Raw genomic sequence first — 15,320 nt, 5'->3', positions numbered from 1 at the left:
CTGCAGCTGTTCCACCTTAATTGGTCATCCATGAAAAGGCCAAAAAAGAAACATTACACAATGTTATGTCCATAAAGAGTTGTTATTTTATCGAAAGCCAAAAAAAAAAAAACCAACTCACTTGTCCATGTTGATAATGGTTACATGCAAAATGGACACGAATGACCAAAATTTCTATGGACATAACATTCTATAATGTTTCTTATGACCCCTTTTTTGAATGACCAATTAGAGTGGGACATGGTTACAAGAAACATGGCATGTGTAAAACTTTGCACTACAATTAATGATTGTTAAGTGTAATGAAAAGGAGTTTTTGACTGTAAGTTTTGAATAGCAAAGAGAATTTTTTTTTGTCTTGATGGGCATTTTAGTAACTCTTCTACACCACCCAACATCCGTACTATCTCGCGTCTAATATGAGCTTTAGAAAAATCACTAGTTAGACAAATATTCGTTTCAACTAGTAATATAAAAGTTGGTACAAATAATTTAAAAAAGTGTCTGAACTTTTTGATGGTTAGGTTGTTAATAATAGATTTCGGTGTCCGTATCTCCCCTTCAAGAACAAAAAATTCCTCATATCTAAATCATCTTGGTTAATACACTACAAAAAAACAGGCAAATAACAACTGCACTATTAGTCACTAATTAATGTGTTACAATTAAATATCGACTAAAACCAGTCGTAAATCAAAAGTCGTTAAAATAAATAGTCATAAAATTAGTCGCTAAATAGCGATTACATTACGACTATTTTCCATAGTCGTAAACGTTGTCGTAATATAGTCACTAAATTTAACGACTAAACTACGACTATTTTATGACTACGTAAAATAGTCATAATATAGTCACCAAATTTAGTGACTAATTAACGACTGATTATGTATTTAAACAATATTGTATTTATACAGCATTATATATATACTATTTTAATAATATATATATATATAATTTTATAACTATTCTTAAATATATGTAAGTTATTGAATAACTGTTTGTTTTTGGAATGAATTGATATTAAAAATAAAAAATACTATATTTCTTATTATGAAACCATGATATAAAAAAAAATGTATTACAAAATAAAACTAAAAACATAATTAAAAAATATCAAGGGTTAATGGCTGAGCTTGAAACGAGGGAAATGGAGGTTGCTTTGCTTTCCCCATATGGGAAGTCTTTTGCTTTTGTGATGAATGTTAAAGATTAACCTGAAGCAAACAAACAGCAGAGACCAAGACACCCTTTTCCTTCAGCTCAAGTTTCAGCTGCATTTGAGACAAGAAAAAAAAGCTGTTTATGGTTTTTGGGTCAATGGCATTGATACTGCAAAAAGCACAAACAACTAATGTACATGAAACAACAGAAACTGTTTGCAGTATGTATGTGAATACGAACATAATAGTAAAACACATACCCATGGATACGAATGATAAAGAGCAACTTAGCCTCTGGGTCGACATAGAACCCTCCTTTCAACTTAGCCTCTCTCTTAAATCGGATCAACTCATTATTCTAAAACAAAGAATACAACATTAGAACAAACATCAACAGAACAATCATCTTAATTACTTCCAAAACCAACAAAAGCATGTCTCTTTTACCTTCTCAGCGTACTCTTTGGCATACTGCTCAGCTCTCTTGAAGATAAGCTTACGGGTCTCAACACTCTTCTTCTTGGCAGCAACAGTTTCCTCTTTCTTGGCCAGAGCCCATTCCTCTTGCCTCTTGATCTTTTTCAAGACAGACTCTGGAACCACTACCTTGGTTTCAGCCATTTCTCCTACAAATACAAGGCAAATAAAACTAAACAAAACAATTAAAAAAAAAAAAAGAGACACCTTTGAGCAATACAGGTGGAAATTGAAGCAAGGCAGGAACATCTATGACAAATGATTGAAAACCAACGGAAGAGAAGATCATGAAACTCAACGATATCATACAATAGGTTAGATTTCATCGACAAAATCAAAGTGAGTTTCTACAAACTACAATAGAACTGGGAAACGGTTGGGTTTAACACGATCTCACAAACATCAGAACAAAGAAATGTATAATGAACCAAAGAAGACTTACAATTAGAAACGAAAGAAAACGAAACGAAGAAGATCAAAGAAAGAAGCTTACTTGAGATGAAGGGGTTTTCTGGCTTTCTTATCCATTTACTTCAACCAAAAAAAAAAAAAAAAAAAGAGAACAACAACCCAACAACACCTCCATTAGAAATCGTCACATCACCAACCAACTCACACAGCTCCCCATCGTTTCTCACCGCAAGCTGAAAGTGAAGTGATACAATCATAGTCTTCTTATTATCCATCTCTGTGTTTCTTGTCAATTCCATAACTTACACAGATATAATTTACAAAAAAAAAAAAAAAAAAAAACCCCGTTCAAATTAGGGTTTTATGAATTTGAAAATCAAAATAACTGTGAGAGAAGGGCTAATTACCTCGGCGGCTAACTAAATCCAAGCAACGACACCAACACGTTCGGCGTACTCGTCCTTCTTACGAAATCGAGCTAATCGGCCAATGGGGAACAGGAGACCGGCTGTACTGCTTTTCAGTTGTCGCCTTCTTAGAAAGGCCAGATCCAATCATCGCCGATCTCGAACCCACCAGCAACATGCTCGCTCATAGTCGGAATTTCAAAGTGTGAATTTGGATTCTGAGAGAGAGAGAGAGATACAGAGAGAGAGATGAATTACGGCAGAAGAAGAAGCACAGACATAGAAAAGGGAAAGAGTAAGGCTTTGAAGAATTGTAGGCCCATATTTCACTTTCCTCCAATTGGCCTCAAATTTCAATTTCTCTCTATATTATAAATCTTTAAATGTAAATTTTAGATTATTTAATTTTGAAGTATGAGTATAAAGTTCAAGATTTAGAGTTTATAATGGTTTGGGATTTAAGTTTTAGAAATATAGAACTATAAAATTTAGTTTTCAATATATATATATATATATATATATTGAATTGTTGTTTAAAGATTTAAATTTATAAGTTAGTAGGTTTTTTAAAAATTATTTTTCGTAAAAATTCTGTAAATGGTTTTAAATATTGGTTTTATGGTTTATAAATTAATTTCTATGATCAAGAATTCAAAGTTCAAGATTTAGAGTTTATGATTTAGGTTTTGGAGTTTGGTTAATGGTTTGGGGTATAAGGTTTAGGGTTAAGATTTAAGATTTGGGATATATTTTCTTATAAGTTCTAAAGTTTGGTTTATGTATATATAATAATGTTTATGTTTTGGTTGTATGTTTTATGAATTAATTTCTAAGATTAAAAAGTCAAACTTTAAAATTTAGAGTTTATGATTTAAGTTTTGGAGTTTGGTTAAGGGTTTGAGGCTATATTTTAATTTTTTTAAAATTTTCCTAAATAGCGACTGATGTTTTCCTAAATAGCGACTTTTTAGCGATCTTTACTTTGAGTCGCATATTAGTCGCTAAATTGACAACTATTTAGTGACTACTTGTTCCGATATGCGATATAGTCATAAAATAGTCGCTAAATTAGTGACTATTTGTTCTGATATGCAATATAGTCATAAAATAGTCGTTAAACTACGACTATTATACCGACTACTATATGTAGTCATAAAAAGGTGACTAATGTATGACCAAATATTTATGGTTGTAAAATAGTCGCCCAATAGTCGTTAGATAGTCACCAAAAATAACGACTACATATGTAGTCACCAACTGTAGTCGTAAAAACCATATTTTCTTGTAGTGATAGAGATATATGCTCTTTCTTTTTCTCCTTTCTATTACCAACTACTAGCTAGATTTACTTTCCTAGGTCGCAATTTAAATCAGTAACTAGGAAAAATCCTCAATCGCATATCTTATTAGCTTTCTTGAAAATGTCCACCACAATTCATACTTCCTCTTTGTTTTCACCTGTAATATCAACAAGTAATGTAAAAGAGTGAGTGAAAATGTATGTAATATAAAAGAGTGAGTGAGAATGTATGTTTCTCCATCTGCATAATGGTTTTGAAATGAGATTGCGCCGGTCGTTGTCCGTTTTTCTTCTTCTTCTTACATTCATTCTTTGACTAATTTTATTTAGGATATCATAATTCCAAACGAAAACGGGTCAGCGCAACATGTATGTTCTACACGTGTGATGTTGAGCTGGTAAGCTTTCTATTATGGTGATTGGGTGTACTCATGATCGTACTAACACGAAGGCAAAAACAAAAAAATAACTGACCAAAAAAGGTAAGAATACTAGAAAAAAAAAAAAAAGATAATGCCAATATATTTAGGCTATAGCTTATTTGGATTGATTCGTATATGACAAACGGTATTTACCTTCTACAGTTCTACCACACACATATATGTATGACAGTATGAGAAACCAAAATTGACCAATATACGTAATATATGCTCTGACACTCTGTACCAATGTCTTAACTGAATTTGATAGTACTACGTATCACGTATGGATCGATGCTATAAAAATGGAAGTAGTTTTGAGATCACACCGCTTCAAGTCACAACGTGTGTTGGTGGCTTGGTGGCAACTGTTCACCGTCGTTGTTAACGATGCATAGTACGAAACACCTTTTCATCATACACAGAATATTGTATGGATGTGACAATTGTGTAATTTCATTAGAACAAGGACTAAAATGTCTTAGAAATAATGAAAACTAGTCGTTTAACCAAAGTTTTTTTTAAAACACTATCCTTTAATTCTAACGAATTTTAAACTTAAAAATTAAACTATCTTTCCAACCAATTTTCTGAATAATAAAGTACAATTAGAAAGATATAACGATTTTGTATATATATATATATATATATATATATATGTAACATGATGAGTTACACAGATATGAATGATCCTGGGTGGGACTTTCGTTGTTCCAATAGTATAGTATCACATGATGCAATAATTCAAACTTTATGTCTATTTTTGTTTGTATAAGATGGATCGAGATATCGCAAAAAGCTTTTGCTTTTCTTCATTTAGACTATTTTAAAAAAATGGACGGTTTGGAATTGTTCCTTGTTAGGATTCAATTTTATCGTGTTTGGTACAAAAATTTATAAAGTAATAGGTTTATTTAGCCAATATAGATATTACATTTACAGTAATGGATAACAACCGATTGTGGATTGATGTTTTCTTGTTTTGGTCTTTTCATATTACTATTTGAAACTTGTAACGTTCATTTTTATTTGGTCCATTTCGTTTGGTCTTATCTTCAAAAATGAGAAGGGTTTCTCCGAGAAGAACATCGATTCGATTTGCAGCGTTGGAAGGTCAACAAAGAAATGCAATAGAAAACGTGGTTATATTGGAGACAAAGGTACATCTTTGCCTTCTTTCATATATGTCCTCGCAGACATTTATTCTTACATGTTTGTTCTGTTTCAATCGTGGTAGCTAGGTATCGGTTTCAAGAGTGTGTTTTCGATAACCTCAACGCCATATATGATACATTTTCAGTAAGGGTTATGAGGCACCATGCAGCCACCGCAGCCTTGGCTACTTTGTTCCTGAGTGGGTGATTGAACAACATCCTTTTCTAGTTGATATACAAAGGATATACGGTTTTGGTTCTGCTCTTGTTTGCCAAAAAAAAAAAAAAAAAAAGGTTCTGCTCTTCTGACCACAACCATTATCTTACCTTTCAAGAGTGACAAAGTAAAGTCAGTGAAAGAACAGCTTTACAACGTTCATCCTGAGGTTCTGTTGTTTCTTTCAAAGATCAAGCTCCTCTCAATCAAAGAACACTGCCAAGATCTTAAACTCCGCACTGCATGTGAACTCAATCAGGATGTTAGCGAGACTAATTTTGTGACGAGGAAGAGCATTGATGCTGAATCATACACAAAACAGCTCTCAGCTTGTGGAAAACAATACTGTTTCTACATGTGGAGGCAAAAGTTTCTGGTGAAACATGAGAACCGTGTAAGAAGGAACTTATATATTCTCTACTAGTAACGAAAACGTAGTAACAATATGCATACAAAATAGTAATTTATTAAAACCTGAAGATAAATGCTTTTCCGCTTTTTTGTTTATAACGTCTTCTTTATATAGATTTTTTTCTTCTTCTTGGGGTCAAATGTCTTCTTTTATACATGTATGTCCGTTCTCTTCTTCTTCTTCCCATTTATTAATTATTTGACTAATTTTATTTGGGATATCACAAGTCCAAACGAAAACGGGTAAGCCAACATGTATGTTGTCTACACGTGTGATGTTGAGCTGGTGAGTTTTCTATTCCGGTGATCGGGTGTCGAACCAACACGAAGGCAAAAACAAAAAAATGGCCGACCAAAAAAGAAAAGTAGAACAATAGAAAGCGAACAAAAAAAAGAAAAAATGCGAATATCTAGCCGAGCATAAAGGTAAACTTAGATGCTTCTATCCGTTTAATATAAGACAGTATTAATGTGAGTTATGGTTATGTTAAATATGCTACATAACCTTTGTTTGCATCCATAATATACAAAAAGAAGAAAAAAAAATCCATTATCTAGGATCAAAATCCCAAAAATGGGGTAAATTAAAACATTAAACCCCTAATCATTGATCAACCACAAGATCAAAACAATTATAATCACAAAAATTATGTTTATATTACGTATTAAGTACATATTGGTCAATTTTGGTAACGTCTTTACCCAATTTGATAGTACGGATCGATGCTAAGAACATATCTTATATTAATAAGTAGTTTTGAGATCACACCGCTTCACATTATACACCGCTGTAGATTGGAAACTGTTCACCGTCGTTATTAACGATGCGTAGTACGATATACACACGTTTCATATCATACACATAAAATGGCGTAAACTTATCTTTTTATTTCATTAGAATAAGGACTAAAGTGTCCTAGGAAATAGTGAAAACAAGTCGTTCAACCAAATTCCATAAAATATCCTTTAGAAATTAATCTTTCTAAACTACGAACGTACCTTTCTAACCAATTTGAAACTTAAAAAGTTAAACAAACTTTCTAACCAATATTAAAGTATAATTAGAAAGATATAAAGAAAAATTATAAAGATTTTTTATGTACGTAATTAACATGATAATGAGTTACAGATCCTGGGTGGGACTTTCGTTGTTCCAATAGTATAGTATCACATGATGCAATAATTCAAACTTTATGCCTATTTTTGTTTGTAAGAGATAGAGATACCGCAAAAAGCTTTTGCTTTTCTTCATTAAGACTATTTTAAAAAATATGGACGGTTTGGAATTGTTCCTTGTTAGGATTCAATTCTATCGTGTTTGGTACAAAAATTTATAAAGTAATATGTTTATTGAGCCAATATATTACAATTACAGTAATGGATAACAACCGATAGTGGATTGATGTTTTCTTGTTTTGGTCGTTTCATATTACTGTTTGAAACTTGTAACGTTCATTTGAATTTAGACCGTTTGGTTTAGTTTGATTGTTGTAGTTTCTTTTCTCCTTTTCTTTTGGTGTGCCAAATCAAATATTTTGGTTTCACTTTCTTTTCACTAAAAATGTGCATATTATGTTTATACCCATGCCATAAGCCCATAACACATCGAATACATTAGTTGTTGCATAGAATAAATTCATCAACTGATGATCACTATCGTAACCAATTTGAAATAAAAGCATTAGTTCATTTTCTATGATAAATCTATTAGTAATCCAACAAAATCGAAGTTAGTTTTCTCACAACAAACAAATTATGTATTTTAAGGAACAATTATTATAGACACGTTGAATGATTGTCACATTGTTGGGAATTGCCTAGCCACCTATTGGTGCGCATTTTGTTTTAAATTAATAAAATTGCCCTAAAGAGTTTAGAAAAAAAAAAAAAAGGCACACGTAGAGTATTTTTGATTACAGTTTAGGCTTTTAAAATAGCTTAGGAAAAAGTCAAGCTTGATGTAAACATGATGTATGTTATATAACGTATGTCCAAAATATGTAACCATCCTATATTCTTAAGTTATGTATGAAACATCGGTCTCATGCCGTACGTGATACAAATCCTACTTATTTTGTTATGTAAAACGTATTAATATTGGTCAATTAAGCTATCATATCTAATCTAAACAAATGTGATAACATAAGAGAAACTTTTGATTATCATCAATTTTAACATACTATACATCTGCTATAAGAAATTAGGTCCACACATATCTTCTTATTATATAAATAGATAACGACTTCCGTAACTAACACTACTATTATACAGTTGATATTTTTTCTACATGGTTAAAATAATAAAATTATATCGTAAATCTTTAAAGAATGTTCGGTAAATGGTAATTAGTATACAAGTTAAAAGTATATATGTTTTAAGTTATAGTTATATACTTTCGAGAATATTGTATATTTTTTAATTAATATTATACAAAGTAGTTGGAGCCGATGGATTGACCATTAAATGTGTGTGACACTTTCTCAAGTAATCACCCTAGAGAAGAAAGCTTTTTATACACCAGATTTGTTTTGTTTCCGATTTCCATTTCAGCAGTATTATTCAGCCTCGAATATATATTTGTATACTAAAAGACAATTGATATAGGGTCAAAACTTCATTACTACATAGATAGGTAGAGTAAGTAGAATAATCATAATTTGCCAAACGAACATTAATGACCAAAGCACATCACTCAAGCATTAGATACGCATTGATGCATGAACAGACTAGAGTGGACACGTTCATGAGGTTTACGTACCATCTTTTGACCTGAGTTTAGACCTAATCATCCGGAAACCAAACCGGGCAAAGTAATTTATATACATACGTTCGTTCTCAATAAATAGAGGAGTCCATTCCACGACTTAAAGATCTCACTAATCGATAAAAAAAAACCTAGTTGGATATTTCTACTCTAAAAACTCACTAGTGTTCTGTTCACATATCAAAACCATGAACATCTCATGCTGACGTGATATTTAACAACTAAATACTATTCCATTTTTAATACTATTCCTACGAGTTAGTATGTCTGTTTAAAAATTTTAGTGACTAATATCATCGAAGTGTTTAGATCGATACTACTTGCTAATTAAAAAAAATCAATCGTACGTTTGTGAATAAATGCATTTGTTTGATTTTCATTTGTTGATCGGCTTGCGCATATTCGTTCAAGTTAAATGTTTCATTTGTTACAAACTTATTAGTGCCTCGCGAAGAATACGATTGAAAGAGTACCTTTTTCTAGTATTTTTAAATATGCACAGTAGAAACAATTATTGAAATCGCATTAGAAATATCCGGACCCTGGTTCCTCAATTTAAATAGTAAAATTCTCAATTACTTAACCATTATGAATATATTTTTATAATAATTTACTATCTATACTATTAAATAGGGAGCATATTTAAGAATAAAACAAAAAACAAAAAACATGACATATATCCATGTTGCCAAACAGACCAACTTACTTACATAATTAAAAAAAAAAAAAACTTCCTTCAACAATGGTAACAATTATTAATGAACTAATTGATTAACTTTTTTTATAATTCAAAATATTCCAGTATCTTAGGAAACTATATTAACTATAAATGATACATAAAAATACAGCCAATAAGATTACAAAATAAAAATATTAAATATTATAATAAAAACGAAAGTATTTATATTAACAGTTTCCTGAATTTTATATAGTTATTAAAATTGTATAAAATAATAAGAGATTTTAGCAATTAATAAAACTTATCATTTAAGATTTCCATAACAACTGTATCTAATTAAATTCAAATAGTATGTATGAAAATAACTTAACTTTAATTTAAACAGATGATTTATTTCAAGATTTCTTGAAATAAATCAGTAATTAGTTTACCAAATATCTAAAATTTAGGGATTATTTCTAAAACTAACCTTATATATTTTAAATATATAAAAAATATTTGGAAAGCACACTAAGGGATAAAAAAAACAAAATGAAATTCCATATAAAAGGGTAATGGCAACTAATTAACCAGTCAACCAGAGCTCAAAGAATTTTAATCTGTTACGTGATTGTGTACTAACTTCTAGGAACATAATTTGAGAAAACGGGATGGAACCGGATGAGACCAAAAAATAATTAAAAAAAAACATAGTCCAACTTCATATTATAATTAAAATAAACTAATGCTTCCAATTTTCTATGTAACAATTTTCAATTTCTCTAACATAAAAAATGTTCAAAAAATAAAGAAGGACACAAAACTATGTTCTTTAATAGTTAACAGATTGAACAATAAAGAAATGTAATCCAATATAAATTAATCATTTGTCAACTTAAAAAATATATACTTCGAAAGTATAGAGATTTACATTGGAGATGGTCTAAAAATGATTACGACAACAGGTCCTTCAAAAAATAAAAATATTATTTAAACTATTTGTTTTATTAAAATGGGGACAAAGGTACCAAGAGGAGATCATAAAATTTGGATTAAATCTTAATTTCAAATTTGAAATATCAAATAATGAATACATGAACATGAGATTTAAATTGATAAATTTAATTTCAATTTTCCCTATTTATTTCAAATATTGACATGAAATAATGCGTACGGGTAATTCAAAAAACAAAAAAAAATATCTAAATTGTTTTATATAAAATATGGGTTGATAATTTTGGGTAACGTGAATTCGAGCATGATAATTGAGGACACAAAATTTACTCATGTGGATTACGACCTTACAGGGAACAAGCTTTTTGTGGATCAAAATATTTTAATAAGTTACGTGGAAGGCACACAAAGCGGGTTTGACACGCTTGATTCAAATATTTAGACCATCCGGTTCATGAAGTTTTAATATTTTTTGTTGTTTTTACCTGGTCTCATAGTTCACAAGATTAATATAGCTGATTACTAATCTAGTTTATACTAGATTCAGATCTTCTATAAAATTTATGGAGAAACGATAATTATTTCATTCACAAACTTGATGAAAGCAAACCAATATAAAGTTATGTTATATATGTTATACCAAATAAATATATCCACAAATAAAACCGGCGGATGTGAAACACTTACCTATTTTCTTATCTGTTGGAATAAAATATACAATATGAAATGAGTAAATTATTATTAAAACTATAATTATGAGATTAAAAAGTTATATCTGAAACGAGACATATCACATTTCTCTTACTATTTTCTGTCCCAAATAGACATATCACTATCTCTCACAATTTTTTAATATAGTTGTCTTTTTTTTTTTAATTATTAAGAGGTTTGGGGCCTACGTTTGTACATTCTTTCGCGCCAGGGACCAGAGCATTTTATATGGTCCTCTTCCAAGCGTCGTCCCTCGAACCAGCGACCTTTAGACTTTTGCCTTTACATCTAACAAACAACAAATTTGATTATTCTTTTCTCTAAACTGAATTAATTAAAGACAAATCGAATACTAAATTAGTATGAGTTTGAAATATGTATGTTAAGATTCCTAAAAGATAAACATAAACCTATGTGAATATATAACCTACAGAAAAATGAGCTGATCCAACCAATCTTGCTTGCATGATTGAAAGAGCTATTGGTTTATCTATATATACGTAATATATTATAAACATGATAATAAATTTAGTTTTTGAAATTAACCCCGCACGTACGTGCGAGTCCGAGACTAGGTTAATAAGTAAATTAGTATTTTAGCATAGATTTCCTAGCAACAGCGCTATCTGATCTTGGAAAAAACATCCCTTTCACCATGTAATTGTCTCAGCACGACTAATTTTTCATTTTAGTAAATAATTGATCTAGTTGTTGGTGTACCTTACTCATCACAAAGCATAGATATTTGTTTTCTTGATACTTTTTATAAAAAAATTAGGTAAACTGCGCCGATCGGGAAGCATAGATGTTGCGATTTTTATCGTCCATAGATTTCATAAAAGATCGTTAGCAATATAGTATCGGAATCCAAAATTCGAAATGGACATAGTCGCATGCTTACTTTATTTTATATTAAAGTTACAAAAATCATTGGGTTTGTGTACCTTCTCACAACACCTGTAAAGTTATTTCCCTTTTGCCTAAAATTTTTGTTTATATAGCACTTGATACTATAAATTATTTAGTTTCAATGTAATATATTCGTTGGAGTTGAAGAAGATCCTTTAACAGAAAAAAGTAATATATTCTTTGAAATCATATATAACGTTTGATTTCAGAAGAAAATAATTAATGAAACTATTATTCTGCTTAATAATCGCAAGCAAATGGGATGCCTCATAAAAACGAAATGAAGAGAAAGATCATATATACACATATGAAATCCATGAAAACTAATAAATTATTTTTCCTTTTTCAACATATAAATATGATATATACATATTAACAACACAAATTCAGTAGTCGTCCAAAAAGATCAAAAAGGAGAAGAAAATAAATCTTACGTGATTTGTTTTTCTTTTAGATCACTCGCTTACACTCACGTGGATAATTTTTTGTATTTTTTTTAAAGTTAAAGATGGCCGTGAATAAGATTATGACACGTAACTTACATACTATGCACATGCATGTAATGTAACATATACATGTACATACACACGTATACTATATAGGGTAGGCATAATAGTTATAATCATGGCTCCAAAAACAATAAGCCAAACGAGAAAGTGTTGAAATATATGTAGATAAATGTCATGATTGTTTCCCCAAAATGAAAAAACAAAAATTCAAGGTCGTTTTCATTTCAATTCCTTTACTTCTTGAGTTTCGCTTCGTCATCAATACATAGACACATATATATACTTATTACTTATATGTAAAAGTATACAAATGAGTACCTATATTAATATACCAACATCTCATCTTGTATCTATAAATATATGCGAAAACCATTCACACATATTTGACATACCAAATTACATATCCCTCTCTATCTCTCTCTCTTGCTCTCTTTCTTCTTGTTCTTGTTCAGATTTTGCGTTTGAAGTGAAATGGTTAACGCGACAGTTGCTAGATTCATTGCCGGCATTTGTGGTACGTACATAAGTTTTGTATGCGTATAAGAATCTCTGACCTTTCTCTTTTTTACTAACACTTGTAATTTTATTTGTTTATATTGTCGCAGGAAATGTCATCTCCTTGTTCTTGTTCTTATCTCCCATGTAATTATTGATCTCTATATCTACCTTTGATCTTATTCTTTTGGGCTAACAACTTAGATCTCTTAGATTAATGTTTATGAGTAAATATATATTATATTTTATGCAGACCTACGTTCATAACGATATACAAGAAGAAGAAGGTGGAGGAGTACAAAGCTGACCCATACTTAGCCACGGTGCTAAATTGCGCACTATGGGTCTTTTATGGCTTACCAGTGGTTCATCCAGATAGTCTCCTTGTGATCACCATTAATGCCACTGGCCTTGCAATAGAGCTTTTCTATCTCGCTATGTTCTTTTACTTTTCTCCAACTACTCGCAAGGTACGATACCTAACAGCTCTGATTATACGTACCTAATTATTATAATACTTAATTATTATGTTTTTTTTGTACAATATACTTAATTAAATTTTACAAAGAAATATTCAATTTTTTCTTTGTTTTTTTGGGGGAAAAATGAAAGCTAGAATACCGTAGTAAATTAGTAATAAGAAGTGGGAGACAATGATTGATACTGTTTTAGGTTAGTGATAGGCAAAACAAAAGGTTTACACAGTTTTATTTATGAAATGATTTAATCAAAATTGTGATTCTTGGTGCAGGTGAAAGTGGGGCTATGGTTAATAGGAGAGATGGTGTTTGTAGGAATAGTAGCCACATGCACATTGCTATTGTTCCACACACATAACCAGAGATCTTCTTTTGTTGGAATCCTTTGTGTCATATTTGTTAGCCTCATGTATATTGCTCCTCTCACCATCATGGTAATATTAAGTATCCACTTCTCAAATGTTTTGTATGTGTCCTTCACTTTTTATTAAAAAACAAAAAAAACATGATATTTTTCATCTTTGAGTGAAACAGAGTAAGGTGATCAAGACAAAAAGTGTGAAGTACATGCCATTCTCTCTCTCACTTGCCAACTTTCTCAACGGTGTCGTTTGGGTTATTTATGCACTTATTAAATTTGATCTTTTCATTTTGGTAAGTTTATTAAATTATTTATATTCTTATTCATCATTTTCTATTATGTACTAGTTTCACTTTTTTTTTTCTTTCATAGATTGGAAATGGACTTGGAACAGTATCAGGTTTAGTACAACTGATACTCTATGCTTGCTATTACAAGACAACACCAAAAGATGATGAAGAAGAAGATGAGGAGAATCTTTCGAAGGCTAACTCTCAGTTACAACTTAGTAGAAACCATGGACAAGCTAAACGAGTTGCAGCTTGATTATATATTTTGGATAATAAGATATGAAATTAGTTTTATGTCCTTTTTTTTTTCTATTTTAAAGTTTTTGGGTGATTAAACTATAAGTAATCTTATTTTTGTGAGTTTTTTTTCTTGCTGTGTAAAAATTCAAACTCTTTTTCGTCTATGAAAGATAACTATAATGTGCGACAATATAAATCTATGTTAAACTATATGTATATATGAGTGGATTTTTTATTTTAGTTTGAGAAATGTTTGCTAAGTTAATTAATATGGGACAGTAAAAATGAACTCTAATTGCTGAAGTAGTCGAACTGACTTAAATACCTTCATCACTAGATGCAAACCGTAGTACACACAAAAGCACAACGATTCAGAGTCTAAAGATCACAAAATTCACATATTTTTGGTGAAATTCGGCATTTTTAATTTTGCCTTTTGCTTAGCATAGCCGTTGCTGCGTAAGAAGAAACCAGCAGAGATTAAGAACCAGCCATCTCAGAACCATCAAGAAGAGCTGAAGAGCATAGACTTGAACACTTCACATCGTATAGTTATTTTGCCGACAATATCGTGTTGTTGGACATGTTAACATTTAGAAGAGCTTGTGGAGCGAGGTCAACTGTTTCTGCCGAGGTTGTTGACATGATGCTGATATGAAGAGCTAGCGGCTGGTTAAAGGCATCTTTAAAACCAGCTTGAAGTTGAGAAAACAACGCCCTTCATAAGTTGAAAGAAAAAAGAAAACAAAATTGAACGTACTTCATCCATGACAAAGTGCTCACAACCACTTAATAAAATGGGTTATGTAACTTCTTATATGGCAATAGTATCATTTCATACAAATTTTGGAATTTGATTGTAAGTGGAGAAACGTAAATCGAGTTTATATGTTTCTTGCATTGTAGTATAAAGGAGAAACAAAGCTCTCAGCCTAATTAGCCTTTCAAACAGAGCCTTTCAAAAGCAAGAAGATGGATCAAACTCAACTGAAGC

At 30.7% G+C, this 15,320-nt stretch overlaps 2 protein-coding genes and 2 long non-coding RNA genes across 10 annotated transcripts; 2 read left to right on the top strand and 2 right to left on the bottom strand.

The window, feature by feature from the left end:
• Nucleotides 1-1,020: 1,020 nt before the first annotated feature.
• On the bottom strand, nucleotides 1,021-2,871 carry LOC104790452 (large ribosomal subunit protein uL30x). Of its 7 annotated transcripts, none has more exons than XM_010516212.3 (5): nucleotides 2,456-2,871; nucleotides 2,131-2,281; nucleotides 1,608-1,809; nucleotides 1,421-1,518; nucleotides 1,021-1,271 (listed from the first exon to the last, which is right to left on the bottom strand). In XM_010516212.3, exons 2-5 carry the CDS (start codon nucleotides 2,163-2,165, stop codon nucleotides 1,268-1,270), a joined length of 339 nt encoding a protein of 112 aa, XP_010514514.1. In that variant the 5' UTR covers nucleotides 2,166-2,281; nucleotides 2,456-2,871; the 3' UTR covers nucleotides 1,021-1,267. The 7 variants fall into 7 exon arrangements, with proteins under 7 accessions (XP_010514514.1, XP_087312440.1, XP_010514509.1 ...); XM_087456314.1 differs by having other exon boundaries at nucleotides 1,608-1,786; nucleotides 2,456-2,869; XM_010516207.3 differs by having other exon boundaries at nucleotides 1,021-1,329; nucleotides 2,456-2,793.
• A 2,092-nt stretch (nucleotides 2,872-4,963) lies between these two features.
• LOC147942287 (uncharacterized) lies at nucleotides 4,964-6,030 on the top strand. Its single transcript, XR_015560285.1, has 2 exons — nucleotides 4,964-5,334; nucleotides 5,416-6,030. It is a non-coding gene; the product is annotated as an uncharacterized LOC147942287 (long non-coding RNA).
• On the bottom strand, nucleotides 5,301-6,135 carry LOC109133393 (uncharacterized). Its single transcript, XR_015560284.1, has 2 exons — nucleotides 6,020-6,135; nucleotides 5,301-5,918 (listed from the first exon to the last, which is right to left on the bottom strand). It is a non-coding gene; the product is annotated as an uncharacterized LOC109133393 (long non-coding RNA).
• Nucleotides 6,136-12,576: 6,441 nt separating this feature from the next.
• LOC104790451 (bidirectional sugar transporter SWEET4) lies at nucleotides 12,577-14,516 on the top strand. Its single transcript, XM_010516206.3, has 6 exons — nucleotides 12,577-12,975; nucleotides 13,067-13,103; nucleotides 13,210-13,426; nucleotides 13,708-13,869; nucleotides 13,970-14,089; nucleotides 14,169-14,516. The coding sequence occupies exons 1-6, from the start codon at nucleotides 12,933-12,935 to the stop codon at nucleotides 14,340-14,342; spliced, it is 753 nt and encodes a 250-aa protein (XP_010514508.1). The 5' UTR covers nucleotides 12,577-12,932; the 3' UTR covers nucleotides 14,343-14,516.
• The last annotated feature ends 804 nt before the right edge of the window (nucleotides 14,517-15,320 follow it).

Source organism: Camelina sativa, chromosome 6 (assembly GCF_030686135.1).
Source record: "Camelina sativa cultivar CO46 ecotype springtype chromosome 6, ASM3068613v1".
Lineage (NCBI taxonomy): Eukaryota > Viridiplantae > Streptophyta > Magnoliopsida > Brassicales > Brassicaceae > Camelina > Camelina sativa.
Note: the sequence above shows the minus strand (reverse complement) of the source record. Positions and strands in the feature narration are given on the sequence as shown.